Consider the following 24,056-nt stretch of genomic DNA (forward strand, 5'->3'; position numbering starts at 1 on the left):
ACAAGAAGCTGCTGGAAGTAGCAGTGCTATAATTATGCTTATGAAACCCGTATTTGTTGCACAGTACGGTATTCCTTTCTTAATGCCTTGCAAAACCACATTTCCAGGGATCAATAAAGCCCATTAAAAAATGGCAACAAACTACCATGATGACTGCTGCCAGGGACAAGCCTAAACAAATAACATCTTACAAACACAGTATTACCACGATTTTACACGATGACACATACTTGGAGTACACTTGTTTTACCCCATTTTAAGTCGCTATATGTACACAATATAATATATATAGCTTTATTAAACAAGTCAAGCCCATTTTCATACCTTCTGGTTTTCCTTCATGAGTTACTACAACAAGGGGCTTGGTGAAGGTTTTTTTGTTGTGCATCATGGCCAAGATCATATCCACATTCAGAGAGGTGCAAGCTTCATCAGGAGGAATACACTGCAGGTGGAAAGAACAGCAAGTGAGGTCGGAGTTACTCAAAATAAAACACCTGCAGTGTCTGCCAGCATAGCTCTGCCAGCTGCACAGTTGTCTCACTATCAGTTTTATCAAAATTGCTTACCACAAAAAAAAAAACAAAAACAAAAAAAAAAAAAACAGGAGTACCTCCAAACAACACACGTAATGTACTGGCAAAGGTAACTCTTAGCTGTGCTTCAGGATGCAACCTTTGCCTTCATTAAGGATCCTCTAACCTTTATGAGAGTGTTAGTATAGAGCTTAAATTGTAGTAATTACTTTACTGCAGAATAACAAAACAGTCGCTAGTTTTTAAAAACCCAGTGGCCAGTATTGTAGCCGCAAGTACATGCTGATCAGTATGACAAGTCGTCTTCAAAAAAAAAAAAAAAAAACACACTTTGAGGGCCACTTACAGAAGTCACCAAAAGTAATAATAAATTCAAAATTCTTACAATATATTCTCTGGCAATGAATTTAAGCCATTTTCATTAGTCATAAAGGAAAATTTGGTGATTGTCTTTTGTAACAATCAGATAGAAATTATGAATTTTATTTAGAAACATCAGAGCACTTCAGGACTGTTTGCTGTAAAAACACACGAGATGATATGGTACCAAAGTGTAGCAAACATGCCAGCATTTACTTATTTTCTACCCAAGTTCTAGTGAGACATGCTAATCTCAATTCCTAAAAGAAGGGTCAAACACACTTGCAATATTATCCAGTATTATGCATGTCTTTGGAAGTTAAAACTAACATTATTTGTAATACTGTTATGTGATATTGATAGCAAAGATATATCTGAACCATGTGCATAATGAAAAGCAATTTCTATTTATCCCATACAATAAGATTTAAATAGAAATAGTAAATGTTGCAGTCAAAATGCATAGCATCATGACTCTTATCCATTGAAATCTTGTGTCTAGATCTATCATATTCATTACATCAATCCAACAGCAAAACATTTAGTCATTTCAGATTTTAAAAATAAATCTTATTTTCTCTTAAATCAGAAATTTAGACTTTAAAAAATTACTGACCTTAGGCAGTCCTTCAGTATCTTTGTCTTTATTTGTACACAAAGTCAACTCACAATGAAGAAAGAGCAATGAGATGTTGAATATTGGTTTAAACACAAAGCTAAATCTTTTTTTGTCCTTCTGTGCATGTGCTATTGGGAAGTTCACCTTCTCAGTACTGTAGAATTTAACAGATTCATCCTTAGGACAAATATTTTCTATAATGGTGTAATCAGACATTCTATCTGGATTTGAAAATGGGGAAACAAAGCATGTTTGAATGGCAAAGCCCAAGGATCTGTCAGCTTTGGTCACAGACACCTGCATTAAAAAGAAAAAAAACATAGTAAGATCTCAGAAATGACATTTTTAGTTCAAGTTTCATTCACATTTTCAACATTTATTTAAAGCAGTGATCCATTGACACTTCCATGTTGAACTGTTTTGAAGGCTAAATGTTAAGGGCAGGCTGTCAGACAGAGAAAATCTATGGTTTCAGAAGTAGCAGCAGCTTAATGGCATAAACATGCAAAATACAGCAATCCCTTATCTTTTCAAAATCATATGAAAAATCCAGACTAGATATGTAATTAATGAAAGCAACTACTGAGATGGAGCTGCTTCCCTTACAGCCAAACAGCTCATGAGATTTCTATGAAAGGTGATTTCTAAATCCATGTCTATTTGAAACTTTAACAAAAAATAAAAAAAATTAAAAAGGAAATGAAAAAAAGCAATACACAACAGAGAAATCACCCCCAGCCAAGAGTGGAATGCAGAGGCAGAGTGGAGGTCATGGTCTGATGTGTGGGTGGCATTCCTGGACTGGGGGTGGGGGAGAAGTCTACTAAAAAGCCCTAATTTTTTATGAAATTTGAGTCTGAAATTCATATTCAAAAAATGAAAAATAACTAAGACTGCAAACTTGCAGGGCACTAATGTTGTTCACCTGAATTTGAAGACAGACAATAAATGCTACAGAATAATTATGAAAAAAATGGAATTTGTAACAAATGAAGCATGCTACTTCTAATAAATAACAGGAATGCTATGCCTAACCATTAACACTACGTGATGAAAACAGTTCCACAAGAAATAATTTTCTGCTTAGAAAGAAGAAACATGCCTTAAGTGTGTACCTAATCTTTACGTGCTGCATGTATATTTAAGTGAAAGCCTGCCTAATTTTCCTGTGGTCTATACAGAAAAATGTTTGGATGCTCTGAGTTCTGCAGTGAATAATGGCATTTCTCATTTTTCTCTATGTGAGCAGTAATCAAATTAAAGATGAAAGGATGGGCTGAAACATCTAAGCAAGAGATACCATCTTATAAAAAGAACAAACAGGGGCGAATAAAAATGAAGCCACTGATATTGATAGGTAAACAAGCTGACTGTGTAAACTAGTTTAAAACAGAGATTATGACAAGGACAAGTATACTACAGCATCATGAAACTATCATGTAAACAAAAGGATGAATGATATCTCGAGGAAACAAAAAGAACTATAGCGAAGGTGAGACCAGAATTATGGTAAGAATATGAAAGCCAGGAATGAGGAAAAAAAGAGCCAAAATATAAAATACTGAACACATTTTTTAGCAGAGAAGGAAAAGGCAGATAGAGTTCTTACAGATTATGACCTAAGTAATTTACTGATCAAAATTTATATTTATATATATATATATACACACACACACATGTATATATAATATATATATATTAGCCACAAAAGGAAAACAAACAAATGCAAAAAAAATCTGTCAGATAAAAATGAAATCACAGAAGTCCAAAACTGATATAGATTTTCCACTGTGCAAGAAAAAGAAACAGAAAAAAAAAAAAAGGCCTGTGCCAGGACAGGTGAAGAAATCAGAACACTTGTTTGAATTAGCAGCTCCAGAATCAGACCAATCCAGAGAGCTAGGAGCCAAAGGAATTATTCTGAGATTGCCTGAAGGAAGCAGCAGGTTTTATCCAAATGAAAAAAAAATGTGTCTTTTATAAACATTCTTGAATGATGGTGACATACTTTCTTTTTGCTTCAACTGTCTTAAGTACTTTTCACTATAGCATTGTTTAAAGTCTTTTAGGCAGAAAACAAACAAAAGTGTTAGAGATAAGTAGATCTGTTTAGATCTGTTCACTGATGTAATGGGTTTAATTTTAGCTCTGAGGATATGGCAAAGCTCCTGTGGTACTCTTATCATTGTTTAGTCAGTATTTTAGTCTCAAAAAAGCAAGAGAAAATGAACAAAAAACAAAACCAAGGACCTTCACAGATTATCTGCTATCTAACAGCCCTGAAATGAATGCAATAATTTTTAAAGTAAGGAAGTAGAAAAGGCTATAGTAGCAGATCCTATAGTGTAGCAGGAGCAGGGGAAAAACAAAAACCTGGAGCTCTGGCACCACTTTCGTGCTTCTGTTTCCATCACACAGTGTCTTCGTGCTGTATAATACTACAAAGACCAAGAGAAACTCCTTTAAAATTACTATACACAATAAATTTTCAAGATGAATCTTTAGTCTTTTATTCTCCAAAGAAGTGGAAACCTCTTCACTAGAGAGAGAATGAGAAAGTGTCACAACACACTGAAACAGCAATGAAAACTGTTCTAATGTCAAACAAGCCACTAAGCGCATGGCTGCTGACTTTGCTGGGCTTATTTACCTTCTACCCTTAGATCTCGCGTGATGAGCACAAGACCTGTAACTGGAGTTTGTAAGTGGATCAGAGAGAGAACAGAATCTGTATTAACTTTACAACCTAAGAACACTACCGTGTGAAAGACAGACACTTGTAACCATTTTTTCATGCCTACATTGTTCAGATGAGGTTCAGCTGTATTACCCAATAACATGAACCCTGACGTCTTCACCAGAAAATGACAGTTCAGAGCAAGAACTCAGAGACCACCGTAAGTTCTGCACAGTAAAGCAGATATAATAAGAATGACTTATCTACCTTGTACTGAAGTTCATCCATTCTGCAGGAATCCTTTGATTTTGACCAAAAGCATTGTCCCGCTTCTTAACCCACATTTTGTCTTCTCCATAGCCCCAAAACCTCATACCTGTCTGTTTAAAGCAACTGCATAAGGAGGCCTTTCTACCGACAAGCATAAATTTGGCTCAGTTGCATGACCTTGTTTTTTGGCTAGTTTGAAAGCCTTTATCATTTGTTACCTCTACGTATATTGGCCCATTCTCAGCAACAGAGAAGAGTCCTTGGGACGGAGCAAGGAACAGATCTGTTTTGTACAGCTCCATGTTGAAGGTCACATTGGTGACATGTGGTTCAGGAGGCCAGAACATGGCAGGATTAAAAAAATTCTTCTCTGGCTGGTGCAGTGTGCAATTAAACTGAAAAATAAATAAATAAATAAATACGCCAGTACAAATACATCCTGAGTCAGGGATGGTAGCTAGATAAGGACAAGTTTGGAGTGTATAATATTGGCCCACCCACATTCCTTCCATTTAGTGCCACTCTGCAGCAGGGTTACAAGAAACGGAAGTGGGAGGAAAAGTGGTAAAAGACAAATTAATTGCTGTTATTATTAATGCAATTTTTGTGAGCTGCCTATTACAACAGGTTTCTCCTCTATTGTCAGGTACAAAACCGAGAGTAACATACCGCTATTTCAGGCCAGCTTGAGAAAGTAACATCTCCCTCATCAGCATCCCCTGGAAATCCATTATCACCTGATTCCATGTCATCATCATCAAAGCCGCTGCTTTCAGCTGGTGATGACAGCTGAATGACAATCTGCACAGAAGGTATTGCAAATGCATAAAATTAGATGATAACTGAGCACTCTGTGGTTATTATTTTCTTCTCTCTTCAGAGCAATGTGAAGGCCAAAAGAAGCGCACCAGCTAATCAGATGGTGAAAGAACATCTTAAATGCTTGGCACAAAAGCTGTTTCAGATACGTAGGTTACGTTTTGTGAACACCCTTTAGTTTGTTTCCAGAATTCAGAAACAGAAAAAACAATAAAAATGCTAGTCTGGGTGTTGGTATCTAAATGAGCATTCCAGCATTTCCATTTTGTTTCTGGTATTTGTATAACCAACACTGATTTTAAAAATGGCTTTCTAAAGTGATTTTTCACGATTTACAGTTTTCCTTAATGCACTCACGGAATATCATTGAAAGTATTAGGGTCATTAAGGATTTTTTCTTCTGTCATTTCCATTTATATTTTTAGAGATGTAGACCCCAAAACATGTCTCTTTCTTCATTTTTCCCTTTTTTTCCTCGGAATTTCTACTTAACATCCCCTCGTTTTTCTTCCTCCTTTCCACACTTCTCCATTTCTTCACTTGACAGTTCCTTTTATCTCTTAGCTATCTATGTCCTGCAGTTCCTCAGCTAGACCCCTCCCTTGTAAGACTTTCATATTTGTTTTCTTGAACATAAAGCAAACAGTAAGAAGTGACATATACTCTCTTTGAGACTCCATTCATACTATCCATACATGATTCTCAGTTTAAGTGAGTAACCAGACTCGTAAAGACATGGTGGAGAAAGGAGAGAAGCAATAGCAAATACCCATTTTGGTTTCGACCATAATAGAACATAATACAGGGACAATGACAGTATTTAGCTCCAGACATGTGCTATTCTGTAGTTTGGAGATGTTTCTATCCACAGCCTGGGTTTGAGATTGTTTCTAAAGTTAGGTGCTACAGACTTGCCAATACAGAACAGTTTTAGCCAGGCAAGGTCAGATGAAATTGCCTTAGCTGTGTTTGGGTTGGACCACAGGCCTTCCATCATTTGCCAAGGTTATGTACTGGAAAGCTCAGCAAAAGAAACCTGTCATTACTTTCCAACCCAGATTAGTCACAATGTATTTAAGGTCATAAGCTGAGCCAGTGTGGAAGCAGTCTCTAGAACCTATGCAGGCTTCTTAACATCATCACTCACATAAAAGTACTCAGATTCCCTTCATCACATACATCCACTGATAGCAAATATGAATCAAAAATACAAGAGAAGCATGCACAGATAATCTCTTTTCCTCATTTTTTGAAAGACTTTCACCCACTAATCAGAAAGAAAAAAATCACCTTAAATAATTCAGCATGTGAATTAAATGGTATTCCTCTCTGCAATCACAGAACTTCATTCCTATCCCTCCTTATAGCTATGTAGTATTGCTTATGTGTGGGCACATTAAAGCTGCACAGGGAAAGCACGTGCAAACTCTCTGAGGCTGGTACAGATGGTCCCCAAACTTCAGCCCTGTAGTTTTGTAAAAGCACATAACTTCAACTCGTCGTTTTCCCTTTGGGATACTATCTGACCACAGCGGTACACTGAATGTATGGCCTTCATACATCCTTGAATACAGGGACTGTAGCTGCAACTAGGTTTGAGTTCTACAGGAAAAATATGAGGATTCCTCCTTTCTGCTAAGTCTAAAGCTAACTACAATGGCTTCCTTGTACCACTATGACGTGCAGCAGAGAAGACGGCTCCTCTTTCTAAAATACTCACAGAGTTAAAATAAACAATCTTGTCCAAGATATATGCTGTCCGTGTCCCGCATTTATTCGGTAAAGACTCCAAAATGAAATGGGTACCATTCATCCTGGCCTTGCAAGAATGATCCAGCAGTGAGAGCTCTGTCCTTGTGTAGCCGCTAGCCTAAAACAAAGATGCTTTGTAAATGGCTGAAACCTCTGCTGAAATACAATTGTGTTAGACTCTTGCTTAAAGTGCAGCTCAGAATACGGTTCATGACCACTGATAAGAGGAAGTGAAGTTCATTGTACTGACATCCAGGGAAGGTCAATCTCAAAATGCTGTTATACATGACAGACAGGGAATGAACGTAACATGGAACAAAGGAAACAACAGGTTCATTATTAATCTGCTGACACAAACTCTGTTTGGTCTAAAATGAGCTAAAAATGCTTTAGTCTGTATCAGGCTCTTTTCCACAATGCAAATGGGCACAAGCAACCTTTCAGCTGCTAAATGGTCAAGACAGAATAAAATACCACATAATGGGGAACAGTGGACTACACAGTTTCACCCTCTAACTTTCCATCCCCTTAGCTGCTGCTTCACAGACCTATTCAGGTCTTATACAGCTATCAAAAGCAGCTTCTTTGTATTTTGGAGATTAAAAATTCTGACTGATGGTTGAATACAGTAGTTTTTGACAGAATCAACTTGGCAAATCTTTAACCAGAAATCCCTCTACAAACTACTGTATTGCTGTGAAGAGGAAACAAGACCCAGCATTATGGCAAAGGATATCCACAGTATAGTTTCCTCAAACAATTTTTTTTCAGGAGGTGAGGGTGGTAATATTCCTAGAATATTTATTTTTAAAATCAAAATACAAACAAAATGGCCTGCCCAAAATAGTTTGCCCAAATTTGACACTATGAGATCACACATACCTGTAGAGAGTCTTTTTCTACAGCCACTGTCATGACTTTGTCATCACACTTTATTGACAGGGCTACATCAGCACTGCCCTGAACCTCTTCAGGTTCTTTGTGCTTTGGGAGGGAATGCTCGAAGTCATGGTTTATTAATGTGTCCACTGAATCCCTGGATGGGAAAATTCCTTCTCCCACTGTGTCATGCCTCCCTCTGTTAATGTGAAAAGGAAAAGTCAGGCCATCATTTAATGCAGGATTCTTTGGGGCAGGCAGCAGTTCTGTCAGCTCTGGAGGAAGAGAATGGTCTTCTTCATCATTCATCTCTTCTAAAAGAAAAAAAAAAAAAAGTAAATCAGGTTAGTAAATATTTTTTTCACAGAAGAATTCATAACTGAGTAATTTTCATGCCAAAAAAAATATTATCCAGAAAGGAAGCCCCTGAAAGACATCCGAAGTAGCATCTTTCTACTTTACAGGTAACCAGCCACAATTCCTCTGCTAAGGGTTTAGTTGCTACTGAGGCATTTAATCTTGGTATATTTAATCCCTTCTAGAAATACGCCTCACTAAGAGTTAACAACGGACTTTGAGGAGTGGGCGTCACTGTATACGAAAGGCAACCACAAACATAAAGGAAACACCATAGCCCAGAAATACACTATTTTAATGCTGTTGAAATATCATCTGTTCAAATCACTGACTGAAATTCTTCTATTACCTGATGGCACAACTTCCACTGTTGTGGAAGTACTTATATAACCAAAGTGAAGTTAAATGAGAGTTAACTTTATGATGAGTAAATGAGGACACTATGTATCTCCTGGCTTATAGGCAGTACTGCTCAGGACCAAAATCTCAACATCTGACCCAAGAAGATAATTATCTGGACACCATGAGAGTGCAGCTGATAAAATCTGTGTAAATATAAGTGTTTATCAAAACAACTAAACAAAATTTATAGGGACTTAAATTCAGAACTAGTGCAAAAGCAGATGCAAATCTACTACCTTCGATGGACCAGGATATATTTGCATCAGCAATGACTTTGGCCAAGTAAATTTTTTTAATGGTTGTATTTATTCCATTTGCTCATACTTTTCTGATAAGCCAGTTTTGTCTGTAAACAATTTAAAAGTTCATTTAACTGTCTCAAGGAAACATGTTCATATTTTTGATAAAAATCAAAACTGAATTTATTAACTAACAAAATATCCAGTCACTAAAGTCCTCTCATTCCAGCAAGCACTGATCATGGTCAAGCTTCTGAATTGAACAAACTATAAGCATTTAATTCCACCAACACTTCAGGACATAATACAATTTCCCTGGAATTTTCTGATCAAGAAGCCACAGATTTTTTGTTGTTGTTTTTAAACCAGCAGTTAGATGTATGCCCAGTACAATTAATAATGAGCGGTGAAGGGAGTACAACAGCCAACAACAAAGCTTTAAGACTGAGAAAGGAGATTTCAAAGCATCATACACCTGGCAATACAGCAAATGTTTTTTTTCTATATAATAAAAGTCCATCCTTAAGCTTACCTGTATCTTCAAGTTGCAGGTGAAATCTGTTAGCAACAGGGGCTTTTGTGTAGGAAGTAACTGGACTATATTTATGCTCGTAAGCCCACTTGATCAAACTCTCATGAGATGAAGGAATATCAGGTATTACTGATTTACTCATAATCATGGATCGTTCTGTTTCCTTTCCAAAACCAATACTGTTTGATGTCTGCAAACAAAGAAAAACATGGCTCATGATCTACCATTTAAGGATACTTGACATGAAATATCGACACTGATTTCACATTTTGGTGAGAAATTTTACTTTATCAATTAACAGAGCAGTTTGCAAATGGAGATCACCTGGGAAATAAAATAAATCGCCATCTTAAACACAGAACTGCTGTACACCCAGAGAAAAGCTCTGCCTTCCTCCCAGCCTCTGACTGGTTCAGGCTGTATTGGAGTAAAGCCAATCAAGTTGGTCAGATGTAGTTAATCCCTAAACAAGAGGGGTGTATTTATAGCCATTTGTTTAATGCTGCATTTTCTTCAAAACTGAGAAATGCTGAACAGTGAGGTGAGAATATGCACCTTTATGACAGACCAAACTAATTAAAAGACAACATATACTTTCTATACCCAAATAAAATTTAAAATTTAATGAGCTACAATATAAGTTTTACACAACTACATTGCTACAGCAAACCCACAGAAATACACTTGCCAGCCTCTTAGTTGTACTGGTAATTACAAATAATGGCCATGGAATACAGACGAGTGCCACAGTAATTTAGCTTTCATTTTACTGTAAAAGTGTGGCAAAATTTCAAATTTTCTTGTCCAAAGAGGCAAGTCAAGAGGATACAACAAGCATCTCTAGCTGTCAGGGGCAGATAGAAAATATTCACTGATATTACATTTTAACTTGTGTTAAGTGCTTAAATGTAAATATGTATTCCCACAATGTTAAGCCCTTATATATTTATGGTATTACTGTTATCACTATAACAATCACATTAAGAACTACAGAACAAGCTAAACACGCATAGCAGTAAAGGGCACAATGACCCACTTATCAATGATTCCTGCAATGTGACTGAACTGAACTTTCTATACGCAGATTACACCATTTAATGCTGTACAGCACACACTTTCATTTCCATTCCTGATTATATTCTCCATCATACAGGCTGCATTTTATTTATTTTAAATCCCCATTAGTTTCCTTCAACATGAAAACAGTGTTTTTTTTCTCTTGCTCTAGAACTTCAAAAGATTTACTGGGCTTCTGCCCAGCCTGTTTTTAGACAGTGGTCATATGGTCGTACTGCACAGGGTCACGGAGGTGGGTTATACTCCTCTACTTGACTTCAGAAACAGAGCCTTTGAACAAAGCAGTGATTAAAGCTCATGAGTTCTGACAGAATAATATAATTTAGCTTGATCTCTCTCTCATTTCTTCCTAATGCAATTTTGCATTCTTTAAGCACTCAAATGTTCACAACTGAAGTTAAAGGGAGTTTTAGGTGCCAAGTGTCTGGTTTGAAGATGCTGTTAGCAGTACAGTTATCAATGACCAGCAAAGGCCACTGAAGAACAGAAATATAAAGGAAGCAATGGGTATCCTAATTTTAGTGCTTTATTACTGTTTTGGATCAAATAATATTTTATTCTTCAACAGATACAAATCTGGATACAATTTATCACACGCAGCTTTGACTGGCTGGAATTATTATGCTATCCCAATTCCGCTGATCTCCCTCTCTGCTTTCCTTTTCTTTTTTGTCAAGATTAGACAGCTGAATAAATATTATCCCAGAACTTTATTGTCTTAGCTGGCATCTGACCATTTTCAGGGCTTGTTTATACCTCTCCATGCCACAGTGAGCCTGTAAATGTTCAGTCCTGCATTGCCTCAATGAAACAAAGCCAAGCACAAGGGCTTGCAGAAATAGGCACACCTTCCTTCACTTGCTTGTTCTGTCAACGCCCTCACACGTAGTGCGGGCAATCAACAGAGCCACCCAACAAACTATTCAGAATAAAGAGAGATGATTTCAGAAATTGGTAGGCACTTCTCCTCATTTAAAGATCAGTTCCTCCAAGCTTCTGAAATCTTCAGATTTCTTCTGTGCATTTCACCTCTTTCACTCTTTGCCCCTCAGCACACTCGTTTCTTTTAAATAAATGGAAGCTAATGCAATTTATCAAATCTTTTTGACATGTCACTTCTTTGTGCACTATACTATCTATAGTTTTGTAAAAAGACACCCACTCTGAAGGAAGCAATGTGAAGTGTAGATAATCCAATAAGCACAGAAACTGAAATTTATGTAAGGACATACGACTGCAAACACAGCCTGTGAGAAAAGCACTACACATATTTTGTGTAATTCTTTTACCTAAACTACTCACCTTTTACTCAATTTTGTGTCCATCAATGTTCAAGAAGCATACCAAGCTGGGAGATGAGCTATATGACCCAAAAAGTTTTTTTGTTTTGTTTTGTTTGTTTGTTGTTTCCACTTCTTGTCTAAGAACCTGGACCTTAACTCACAGTGCTGGGTTCGAGGCAGCGCAGCATTAACCTTTCACTCTCAATCTGACAATCCCCTCAAGACAATCCTGACTTGTGTTGAGGGCAAGAGGTTAGGAAAATTGAAGTGCATGGAATCAATTCAACTAATAAAAAAGAACATTGTGAAACATTACCTAATTGTTTAGTAATGTTTTTACGCATTGTCTAAATTTGGGCTTGGAAAGACCTTCAGCTTAATAGAGATATGAACAGATCCTAAATCCTGGATGTATATGCTTTTTTAACGGCAAGCGGGTGTTTAGTTCCCTCCCCTACTCCCCTATAAATAAAGTAGAACAAACATACATTCAGACAATGGGACATCTATATGAATGAAGCAGTAAACACCCACAAATCCTAACATAAATATACAGCCTAACATACTGACATTTCCATATATAGTATTACTTTCTTTTTGCTAAATAAAACGTTGCCTTTTGCCACCCATTACAGAAAGAATTTTTACTTATACTGGCAATAATTACTAAATAACATTTTAAAATCCCCTAGAAATCCTCGCTTGGAAAATTCATCATCTACAAAGAGGTAGCTTCATAGATATGCAATGCGTTACCTTTGGGTATCTGCAAGCATGAAGTGAACTAATGCACAATTGTCTGTCCTGTTAAAGCAGGCCCACACAGCACTGGCTAAGAGGTCTAAATATACAGGGGTGATTTTTGTGCAATAATCCAGAATGAAATTTTAAAGTCCAATGTTTTTAGGGCTGGTTAGTTAGGACCAGAATGTCCCTTCCTGTCCATAAGATAAAGATGCACCAGGGATCAGAAGGGAATTTCATCATCAACTCTAGAAAATATTTTCAGACAATTTTCTAAGCAACACCACCGTTTGTTTCCTTTTAAATCCCTCACTCTCAAAATCAAGTGTCAAATTATAAGAGAACAGAGTGGTATGCAAAAGATTTAGATCAAACAGCCTTTGGATCCTATCAGTATTGCCCTGCATGCATTGAATGGATAAAGCTACTAAGCAAAGTGAAATTCTTATAAATATAGGTATACTTTCAAACTCTGGCTATCTTAGTTATTAAAGAAACTGTTAATCAGTAGGACACTGGCTGGTCCTGAACCAACATTAAGATCAATTTTACAACGCAATCAATTGATCACTTAAGAGAGAAATAAGCCATGCATTTATAGGCCATGAGATCAATCTATTTTTTATTGTTTTCTTTCTTTTTTCTCTTTCAAAAAAGGGAAAATGCATTTTCTTAGTAGAAACAGTGTTGAGCCACAGAGTCTGTGCCAAAAATCATTCTGAATCTGAGCTTCCAATTATGCATAAGTATGGTTTCAAAGGCTTAGCTTTATGGACCCTGGTTTTATTTTTTTTTAAAAACTGTTATTTGTGGTCTGAGCAGAGGTGAGGTCAATTTGACCAAACACTTGCTGGGGACAGAAATATTGGTAGGGGAGAAGGCTGGAGACCACTAGAATCACAAGGAAGAAACAAAGCAGTTTCCACGTCTAAAGCAACATGGGTGTATGACTTGTATCTAGAATTATCCATTCTCAATTCACAGGCATCTTTCCAACTTCTGAGATAAACCTGTAGATCCTCTCACCAAAGTAACAGCAAGAAGGGAGATGAAGATCCAGCTCAATGTTTAGGGTACTTCAACAGAAGTCAGGAAGGCATAGACCCTAAATCCTTGCACTAATATCCTGACTTCTGTGATGTGTTGGTCAGTACGTAAAGGAGAAAAAAGTACATATAGTTTCTGAATTTACTCCTTGAAATGTAGTAATAATCCAAAAAAAAAAAAAAGACAACTAAGAACACATTCAAAAATCAATATAGGACAGTACTACATCATGTTCAAATAGATTCTATACTGCTGCAGCACGGTATATCTCAAAAAATAAAAGGTGCCTTAACTTACAATCACTTCCAGCTTTCCCTGGATGTCGTGTGACTTGATAACCCAATTGACAGATTTTTTACACTTGAGGATAAGTACGACGTCTCTGACGAGCTTGGTGCCTGGTTGAGATGGTTTAATGTCAACGATTATATCCACCTGGAAAGCACTGTGTGTGGAAAACAGAGAGAAAGTAAGACCAGAATGCCAGAAATTTTCAGCTATCAACCTTCTTCCAATCCATCATGTTTCCACTGTCTGGCCAGCTGATTAAAATGCTGGAGATTATCCCAGACAACACAACATGTGCAAAACAGATTGTTATTCCACATACTCTTAAATGATTTTACATAACAATAGACACAACTACTCTTCAACTACTCTTTAGACAAATAATATTTTTTGTTTCTTTGTTTATGAGAAGTGTGCTACTCATTTCAGTTATTGTTTGGAGCAGGGTAGTTTTATGAGTACCATTTTTGTTTTATACAGTAAATACTGTTTTCTTATTTCACTGCAGTGGTGCCTAAATACAGCTGTTTGAGCTTCTTCTGGGTATAACCATATTAAAACTCAAAACAATACCTTAAATAAGCAAAAATACAAATTAAGCAAGTTAATACCAAAAAATGTACAAATACTGTATTAGCCAATGTCTCTGCCTTTGCAGTTAAATTGTGGAAATTACTTTGCATAGGATCTTGTGTGTGTTGAGGAATTAAGCCGTCGTATTTAGTTTCCAATACTTCTGGATATATACTCACTTCATAACGAAAACAGATGTACAGCCTACTGATTGCTGGAAAATAGATGAACACTATCCAGATTTTCAAGACTTCAGTAAAAATAAGGAGGCAATAATATCTCATCATGCAAAATATTAACTCAGAAGAAAAACCTTTACTTCCAAATCATCTTATAGGGACACGTCATAAGAATGTGCTCATCACCAAATACCATGTTTCAACTAATCTTCTGCATGAAGACTTTATATCTTGGGACCTTTTGTTTCATCTCCTGTAGTTTTACACATATTCAGCTCAGCTTCTGTACATTTCTACATGGATAAACTTTGTTAAGATAGTTGTGGATAATATTTATAACCAAGAATGAAGCAAGAAGAAACTTAACACCCTTAAAGTCTTTTTTAAATTTTAATATTGTAACAATTAAACACTTTGCAGCATTATCATCTGAAAAACAAATTCCTATCATGCATTCTCAGCCAAAGTCAAAAGCCAAGAGGGATGAAGACATGGCTGTCATCATTGCATAACGCTACAAGGGACTTATTGTGACAGTAACGTTGATGCCAACCATCAGCTCTATCGAAGATGGGGCCGCTGCCCACTGCCATATACAGGCAAATGCTTTGGACTTAGCTACTCACCTTCCAACACACCTCAGCACATTCTTACTCTCCCAAGGTTGCTACACAAGAGAGCATTTTCAGGCTCTGGGTTTAGCATCTTGCAATGAGATAATTACCCTTCTTGCAAAGACCCCTCCTCCCACCTCCGACTCCCTGTGTGATTTCCTGATTAGAAATGGGATGTGCTCAAATGTAATGCATGAGGAGCAGAAGTGGACAATGCTGGAAAGCCAGTGCCTGCAGTAAGCAGACAGGATTTTAATTGTATCTCATCTCTGATGAAATTGTACTTTTCTTCTTATAAGAAACAAAACCATGCAAGTTTCATGGCAAATTTCTGTTCTAGCAACTCAGCACTTATGAAAGGCTTTTTCAGGTGTGATCATCTGAAAGCAAACTCTAGGTCGTGTGCTCCCACTAAGACCTAGGAGAGACAGGCAAAGGCTGAATGTTTTAAGTCATAACTCTGAAGTTTACAATACCTTTGACAATTCAGATAACCCTAATAACACATACAGAGTTAAATAATTTCCCCTAACCACTACACTTCACTATGGTGCTCAAGACCAGGTTGGACGAGACCCTGGGCAACCTGATCTAGCAGGTGGGATCCCCACCTGCAGGGGCATTGGGAACTAGATGGTCCTTAAGGTCCATTCTAACCCAAGCCATTTTATGATATAATTCTGTGCTTATATTCATAAACTCAACCCTTTTTCTTACAGATTTTCATACAGACTATCAAGATACCCCTTAAACTCAAATGGAAATGTTACAGAAAATCCTGGTATGATTCTGCGGACTAACTGTGGATCATTTACCACAGATCACTTGTGACCTCTGGATCTCTGTTTGGGAACCAGTGCCCTTGGCTTTGCTACCAGTCATCATTAGCTGTGACAGGACAAGATTACTTTTAACCCTTCTCTTACCTCCTCATATAGTGGGCTCATCTTAATCCCTGTCTGTAAGATTCTGTCCTTATTCATATTCCCTTATACACCTTAGCCTTGGAAAACTTCAGTCAACTGAGCAAAATTTCAGTCTGAGGGAAGGCAGGATATAGTCCATGAAAACTGTGCTCTACAGTCTTGTCCAGAAAAATACTGGAATCATGAAGCAGAATCCAAAATCTTTACATGCTGAAGAACTAGTTTCTACTTAAGGTAAAGTACTAAAGGCCAAGCTCTTCTTGTAATGATGAAATGACTACCTCCATTTGATTTCCAACAGACAGATGGAATCCTTAGATGTGATTTCAGACAGATTTAGTCAACTTAGAGGATACTTTACCTGTATGGATTGGAATTTGGAGTAATTAGCTCAATGATATGAACTTCCCTTTCTTGGACTAAGTTAGACATAAGGCACCCCTCTGCCGTTTTTGGTTGTAGGTATCCCGCAAGGTAATTTAAAGAGAGAAAATTCTTTTCTATGTTGCACGAGGGAGGAAACACTTGATCTGGAGAAAAAGAAAAAAAAAAAAAGAAAGAAAAGCTTCATACATAAATATCAATTTACATTCATGTATGTATAGCATCTACTTCAGTGCAGCACTGTATTTTATGGCATAGATCTGTAGGCCAAAAGGTATATTTATTACCTATTATAAGTACTTAAGAGAAATCAACATAATGTTGAAAGGGAGATCACCATTGCAAAAACATAGCACACCTTTGATGTAACTTCTGTTAAATATTTAAATCTGTAGTTTAGAAGTACTCTGTCCCCCCCCAAGAAATCTGAAAAAAATACTCAAGAATGTAAGCATTTTTCAAAATAAATAAAATATACTTAATTTGTTCTTCGCATATTTAATTCCAAAAGAAATATTTTTTATCTCATAGAAAACACCTATGTTCAACTCCTCCCTTTAGAAAATTTTTTTTTTCTTATTATAAACTTGCTGTTTTTAAAAGATCACAGAAAGTGAATGTTCCAATTCCATTTCCTTGCTCTGTATATTTTCCTACATTTCGTGCAGTCAAGAGCTGGTGTAGAAATACTACAGTTCTTTAGTGCAAGGAAAACTGAATGTAGCAAGATAATGATGACAAATTATTGATATAAAGGAATTCTAATCATTACACCCACAACTGAAATGGGCAAGTTCTATTGTATATAATCTCTTTTGGTTTTAACTACCTAGCTGATCACAAGCATTAATTACTATACAAAACAAAAAAAAAATAGTCATTTGGTATGAAGTTCTCAAGCACAGCCTATATTACTGCACCTCAAGAAGCAGTATATCCACTGAAAAATAAGAATACTTTGTATTTCTGAGATACCTTTACATATGAATTATCACAATACACAGAAAGACTACGTATCATGCTCAAGACAAAGTTTTTTGAGAACAGAATTTCAAACAGTTGTGTCTTTGACCTTTGCTTGATAAAGGCGGCCTTCCTATTAAGAACAGTAGCAAGGTAAAACAAAATTACAACAAACATAATACGTCGTGTATGTAAAGCTGTGGATGAACTCCTAGAAACTGAGCTGAGACCACTGTTTGCATTTGCTCTGTAAATTAGAGCTGAAACATCATTCCTGAAGTGCATTTACATGTGGTACACAACTTTTCAGAGAGACCTGGGACTTCTGTGACCCCAGCTACAATGGAAACAACTAGGAGAGTTTCTTCTCATCTTACACAGCGCAGTCTTTGAATATTAACCTTGCTGTCTTTTGTACAGAACCTGTGAAAGATGTATGGGACTGTAACAATTCCTACTGCGCAAGGAAAGCACTCCTCTAACATCTGGTGTGTGCCCTGTCAGATTAGCCTCGAATGCAGCTGCAGTTCTGCCAACTCCTCCCACAACAGCAGAGAATGGAAAGTAATCCCAAATGATCTATACTGAACTTGAATTTATATCTATCTACAGAGTTATACATACATAGATAATATGTATTTGCTTCTCAGTTGCTATGCTACAACACAGGTCAAGCCATAAAATACTAGCCTCTAAGTAGTTTGGGGATAATTACCACAGGTGCTATCATTAGCCATTGCAAAGAGCTTGACTCCAGCTCCCGGCACTTCCACGCAATGCCCCTGCAGCTCTCAAGGAACCCCTGCTTTCAACACCACCAGCACTGAGACACCCCAGCCTGGCCCAGCCTGGGCCCCTGCTCAATAGCACCCTTTTCTTCTGCAGCTCATTTTAACTGTCACTGGCTACTTGACGTACACACTTAGGTCCTCCCCACACACCTTTAACTAAATGTATTTAGTCTTGTGTCAGCTAGTTACCAAGATCTGGGTTGTAACAGAAAAGAAAAGGAGATCCATTTCTATTTTCTTTGGTCACTACATTTTTTTTCTTCTTCTCTTTCTTCACTTCATATTTGTTTACTTACTTAAAAAAGGTACTGGAAGTGTCTGCAATCCATTAAAAAGCTTATTAAAGCAGTCAAACAGCCAATTCGTGGGCCCTACACCTCTCTACTCTCAAATGACTACCAATAAGTAGTAGTAACTGGAGTAACATCAGGCAAGGCCCTGGCAAGCAGGCGCAGAAGCTGGGGAGCCCCACCGGCCAGAAGGCAGGCGCTGCAGTTGTGTGCAGCTGCCAGCCCCTGCCTTTCCCTCCAGCGCTCACAGGCTGCTCCAATTAAGACTGTATTGAACACTGGGAGCTGTAGTTTCTGTGGGTAGCACTTCCATTTTAAAGAGGAGGACAGACACTGTCTGCTGTCTTCTGTACAAATTATGTGTCGCCCACGGGCTCTTGGCTAAATTGGGTAAAGCTTGAGTATCCCAGCTTAAAAGATTTTGGTGCAAATGAGAGCTGCTAATCAGGTGTCACTCTCCAAGACAGGTGCCCTTGGCAACAACAGCTTAATTCAACATTAAAAATCTCATCCAAGCAGAGCTTGGCTTTCAGAAGTGTAAGCTGGGGATGAGCAAGATGTCTGGGATTTTCCACTGCCACTCAAATGGCAGGGCTTTTTCATAGGCATTTTGCAGTTTACTGGCCCTTAGCACTAAGGAGATCAGCATCTCAACCTTAAAATGGCACTGTGTTAAAAAAGGGAAGGTGTCTGCAGTCTTTGTAGGGAGGTTGGAAGCTCCTACCAGTCAGTACTCACCCTAGAGCAGCGAGCTGTACCAAGGAAGGACAGAACAAACCGCCAAAGCACAGCACAAAGCACTCACCTACAAGTATTAAACCCAGCAAGTCTGTGTGCAGGACATGTGCAGTAGCGTGCACAGGGTGCAAATTCAGAGTCAGGACTGAAGCTTTAGCTTCTGCCAGGACAGGAGCACAGCGCTACAGTTTGTAAACAGATTGCACATGGAGTATTTTTCAGCTTGTTATTGTGATGGTTGACTTTTTTCTTATTTAGAAATGTGTTGAAAATAATCTCCCTCCAGGCTAGCACAGCTGCCCTGGACTTAGATTGGTGGTACTGGATGCATTAGGTAACGTTTAGCTAACTGATAAGTCTTCCTGACCTGTATAATCATATCTTATTGAGGCATGAGGAATGAACTGACTTTTTCTGAAAAATGTGTACTTATATGACTTTCACTGTGAGCAGTCCAGCTTTGTAGAATCTAATAGCAATTACCGTGGCTATCACTTAGCCACCTCCTTTACTACACAGATCAAAGCAAGAATGAGACCCTCACTTCATATGCCTACTGGCTCAAACCCCTCTTTCCAGCCTGTTGGTTTTCATTGTGCTCACCATCCCTGCGCAGTGTTTGACCAGCCACGCTCATGCTCTTGATGGACACTATCAACAAGATTCAGATGCATCTGGCTCTGATTCAGTTTTTATAGGCTTCCACCACATACTCAGCTCCCTTTCAGTTGTAGCTTCAAAACTGATTTCAGGGACTCAGAGCATCAGAAGCAGTTTTATTCTATGAAATATCACCCTTCTTCAGATTTTTCTTTGTCCTCTGTCTTGCATTTTCTTTTTGCTTTATTCAGCTAAAGCCTGAGCATATGAAATGTTAGATCTTCCAGTTTCAGATTTTTCTAACTTGAGTAAAGACAAAATGTAGATAATTAAATGAATACTGCCATTAAAATCTGTATCAGTCATATGTATCAGCAGGGAATGATTTCATGCAACCTCCTATAAATTACAAGTACCACTAGTTGTGATTCACGGACTAGCAGCTGAGGGTACCTGACTGAAGCACTTGAGTGGTGTGATTTTTGTAGGAAAGGCTTGAAGTGTCCATCAGCATACACTGTTGTTTGTGTAATTCTATTGTTTATTCTGCAGAGAAGAACAGGTCCACGTCCCCTGTGTTTTTCATAGAACTTCTTGCACGACTGCTGCAATTCAAGAATTGACCCTCTCCCCACCCCTGAACACATGCGTAATTCCCCCACATGCAAACACTCATATTAATTCTTCTGCCAAGAATTTAAATCAAAATCAAATATGGTTACAGTTGAGCTAGTTTGTAGGAGTCTTCTCAGAAACTGTCTATTTTGGTTGCTTGCCAAGTTCAATTTTGTGTACTTACTCGTAATTAAATTGTGTGTTAATACATTCTAAAGATAATGCAAAACTCACAGATATTCAGCTACTTTGACTGGAGATGTGCAAATCAACAAACTATTTAATCTGTTTTTTGACACATCTAATTAAACGTTCATCCCTGTAACACAGAGACCACTACTCCCATATAAATGTTCCAAGAGCACTTTAATAAGCTAATAAATGTATTTCTGAATGATCTTCTGGCATTAAAATACAAGATTGGTGCCAAGTAGAACAAAAACCACACGGGGGAATCCTGTACAAATTTGGTAGGTTTTTGGACAAAACCAACACAGCCACGTTCCAATTTTGGGGGGCAAGCCTCATGCTTCATAAAATCAAATGATTACATGCAGGTAGTTAAAAATAAAGTTCTCTCTACAGAAGGTTTTTTGGTTGCTTGCTTGCTTGCTTTGTTGTTGTTGGTTTTGTTTGTTTGTTTTGGTAGCCAATTAGTTCAGCTATGCAGGAGTCTCTCTATAAAAATTGCTGAAGGGCTACTAAATTAGACTAGGCCACTGGCGCTAGTAAATGCTGAGCTCCCCAGTATTTGTTGGGTGTTGCCAAAACGTTCTACTCATTTCTACTATTTCAAAATAGCTGGTCCCCTAGTTGCAAAACAGTTCAGAACAGTTCTACTTCACTTCTACCAGTCTTTACTCCTGAAGATAACATCTTCAGAGGTCTAAAAAGATCACTGAAACAGGCCATTAAGTACCAATCACTAAAATCTTAAAACATGCCATACCTGCAATAAAGCAAAGTTCAACCCTCATCATCCTGTGCTATAAGGAAAGTCTGCTCTCCCTGATATATTCCTTTTGCTAACTATGTATTTTCCAGAAAACAAACTTGAATAGAGATATGTATAAAACTCTCCTGAACTGACACTCTTGCTCCAAGACCATAGCGAAGAGAAGAGCCATATGTTAGTTATCCATGGCTTAAGAACAGCTCAGGTGCAAGTCCCCTGCAGACAATATGCTTTGTGACCAGCAGCCAGATGAGGGTAAGCATGAGCCAGAAGGTAATGCACGGACCCATACTTTATATTGCTCAGCTACACAGCTACAGCCAAAGCCCTACCCTAATATGGGCCTGTGAATCCCTGAGGAGTTGGAGTCCTCTCCCAGCTCCCCTTAGCCATCTGATGAATTTGGCATGCAGCTCACAGGGACAGGAAACCTTGCTCCTTGGGGTGAAAATACACAGGGACATCAGAATGGGGCAACTTACCTTCATGAGGAAGACAGTAATTCTTTGCTCAAAATACTCTGGATCCTTATACAAGGGTATACTGAAAAAAATTTAGCTCAGGTCTTTCTAGAAATAGCCCCCTACCTCAGGTTCTCCACTTCAGTTCTTTACGTGAAGGCACACAAACAATCACCATGAGTAGTTTATTCCTTTTAAAAGGTGAAGATTAGATTCCTGTAAGATTCTAGCTAATGATTTTGCATCTGTATTTATGAACATACAATTATGACACCAGAATCCATTAAAAGCTATCTAAATCCAAGGTCTGGTCTTTAGACTTGCTGATATTTCTCTGCCTTTCCCTTTCATAACATATCTTTTGGGAAGTGAGAGGTATGCTTAATGATCAGAATATTAAAAAAAAAAAGCTAAATACTACTACAATGAGACATTCTGAACATTTAAAAGTATCAATTGATGCTGTTGTTCGTTTGTGCTGTTTTGTTGTTGTTTTTGTTTTGTTTTTACCTTCTCCTACTTTAATATAGATGTTTCTTGATATTTTGAGTTCGGTGAAAGATGTAACTGCTCCATATTCCTTCTGGGCCCACTGTAGCAGATATTCATTTTTCTCAGGAAAAAGCTTTTCTTCTGTTTCTGCCGACAAAGAGAAATTTCCCTTCTCAAACTGAACAACAGAACCTAAAGACACCTGATGGGAATAAAAACATATTTTTAATATGGTATATTTATCTGTACAGACAGGTAGCCTGTTAAAGCAATGTAATCTGGCACACCCACATGTATTTACTGCAATTACAGCTTGCTTCCAACACTGCCTAAACTTCATATGTTTTAACATCTGCATAATGATTCTTTTTTGGATTTTTTTTTTTTTTTTAAGTGGCTGTTTTAAACAGCAGTGTTCCCAACCTATCGGCCTGGCTGGGTTGCACAAGGCAGCTGAATAAACGGGGGCTCTGAACTGCTCAGATGTTGTGCTGCTGACAAAAGTGGTGCAACAATGCTGCAAGAGAGAGGGCTGGAAGACAATAGGGAAAACAGGAGGGAGTAAGATCAACATGGTCCAAGTAACTGAAGGGAGAGATGTGAAGCTCAATAAACCTAGGAACTACTGAAGTAAGTCACTCCCAAATCAGAAAGAATGAGTTCAAGCTCAGCAAAAAGACCAATGGAGAGAGAGAAAGAAAAGAGAAAGGCCATGAAAAGGAAATATTTACTGTTGTTTTACTTACAGTAAGAGAAAAATACACTTTGAGCTAGCACAAAGCAAATGACTTGCATCTTTAGAAAAATCATTATAAATAGATCATATTAACTTAGGTCTTGACCAGAAGTACTAAAATATTGCTTTTGATATATTAGGTCTTGCACCAGAGTACAAGTGAGAAAGAAACCTGGAGCAAGAGAATATACTCACTCTAATACATACTGCTGCAATATCAGGTGTTTTTACTGGATCCCAGACTACTTTTCTACTAAACCAGATTTCTTTGGTGGAAAATCATATTTTTTCCTTTAACTGAAAATCCAAAACTACAAATGGTAATGATTGGAAGAGTGAAAAATACATCATAGCAATTTCCAACCCATTCTGAGAACTATTTACAAGCTATAGCAGCATAATGGTAATAAGTAAAAACCTTGTAAAAACCACAATATATCAACAACATTTATTTAAACAGATTATCTGGAGTCAGGTTCCAATTAGATAAAATTAACTAACATCAATCAACCATTATCTTCCCTGGAGCTACTGTTTACTTCACAGCACCATTTCCTTATGTCCTCTATCAGTTTGTTTAGTACATACAAATATTTGTCAAAGTAGACATATAAATTACGCCCTTTGGCACGTAGAATTTCAGAAGTTCTTCTCCATGCCTCCAGCTATTATGTTAGCATTTATAATGCACATATCACATACTCTCTCCTCTAAGAGAAGACCCATGTAATTCAGAGTCCGATTTGATCAAGCCTGTCATAAAAAAACAGCTCAGGAATCCTTTATGCTTTTGCCAGAATAGTTTTCAAAGTTTAAACTAACATCTTTTCAAATTCTGAATGATCTTCCTTAATTGTT

General features: G+C 37.6%; 1 protein-coding gene across 3 annotated transcripts in view; it reads right to left on the reverse strand.

The window, feature by feature from the left end:
• Positions 1–24,056, reverse strand: part of TGFBR3 (transforming growth factor beta receptor 3) — a 119,219-nt gene that overhangs the window by 14,301 nt on the left and 80,862 nt on the right. For 2 of the 3 annotated variants that reach the window (XM_040566224.1, XM_040566225.1), the window contains exons 5-14: positions 22,481–22,664; positions 16,535–16,703; positions 13,891–14,038; positions 9,443–9,632; positions 7,916–8,226; positions 7,002–7,151; positions 5,132–5,263; positions 4,681–4,857; positions 1,513–1,812; positions 325–445 (exon numbers count right to left, since the gene is read on the reverse strand). In XM_040566224.1, coding sequence (XP_040422158.1) covers positions 325–445; positions 1,513–1,812; positions 4,681–4,857; positions 5,132–5,263; positions 7,002–7,151; positions 7,916–8,226; positions 9,443–9,632; positions 13,891–14,038; positions 16,535–16,703; positions 22,481–22,664 — 1,882 coding nt within the window. The remainder of the gene's footprint in view (positions 1–324; positions 446–1,512; positions 1,813–4,680; positions 4,858–5,131; positions 5,264–7,001; positions 7,152–7,915; positions 8,227–9,442; positions 9,633–13,890; positions 14,039–16,534; positions 16,704–22,480; positions 22,665–24,056) is intronic. The other variant, XM_040566226.1, reaches the window with a different exon arrangement.

Source organism: Cygnus olor, chromosome 8, assembly GCF_009769625.2.
Source record: "Cygnus olor isolate bCygOlo1 chromosome 8, bCygOlo1.pri.v2, whole genome shotgun sequence".
Taxonomy (NCBI): Eukaryota; Metazoa; Chordata; class Aves; order Anseriformes; family Anatidae; genus Cygnus; species Cygnus olor.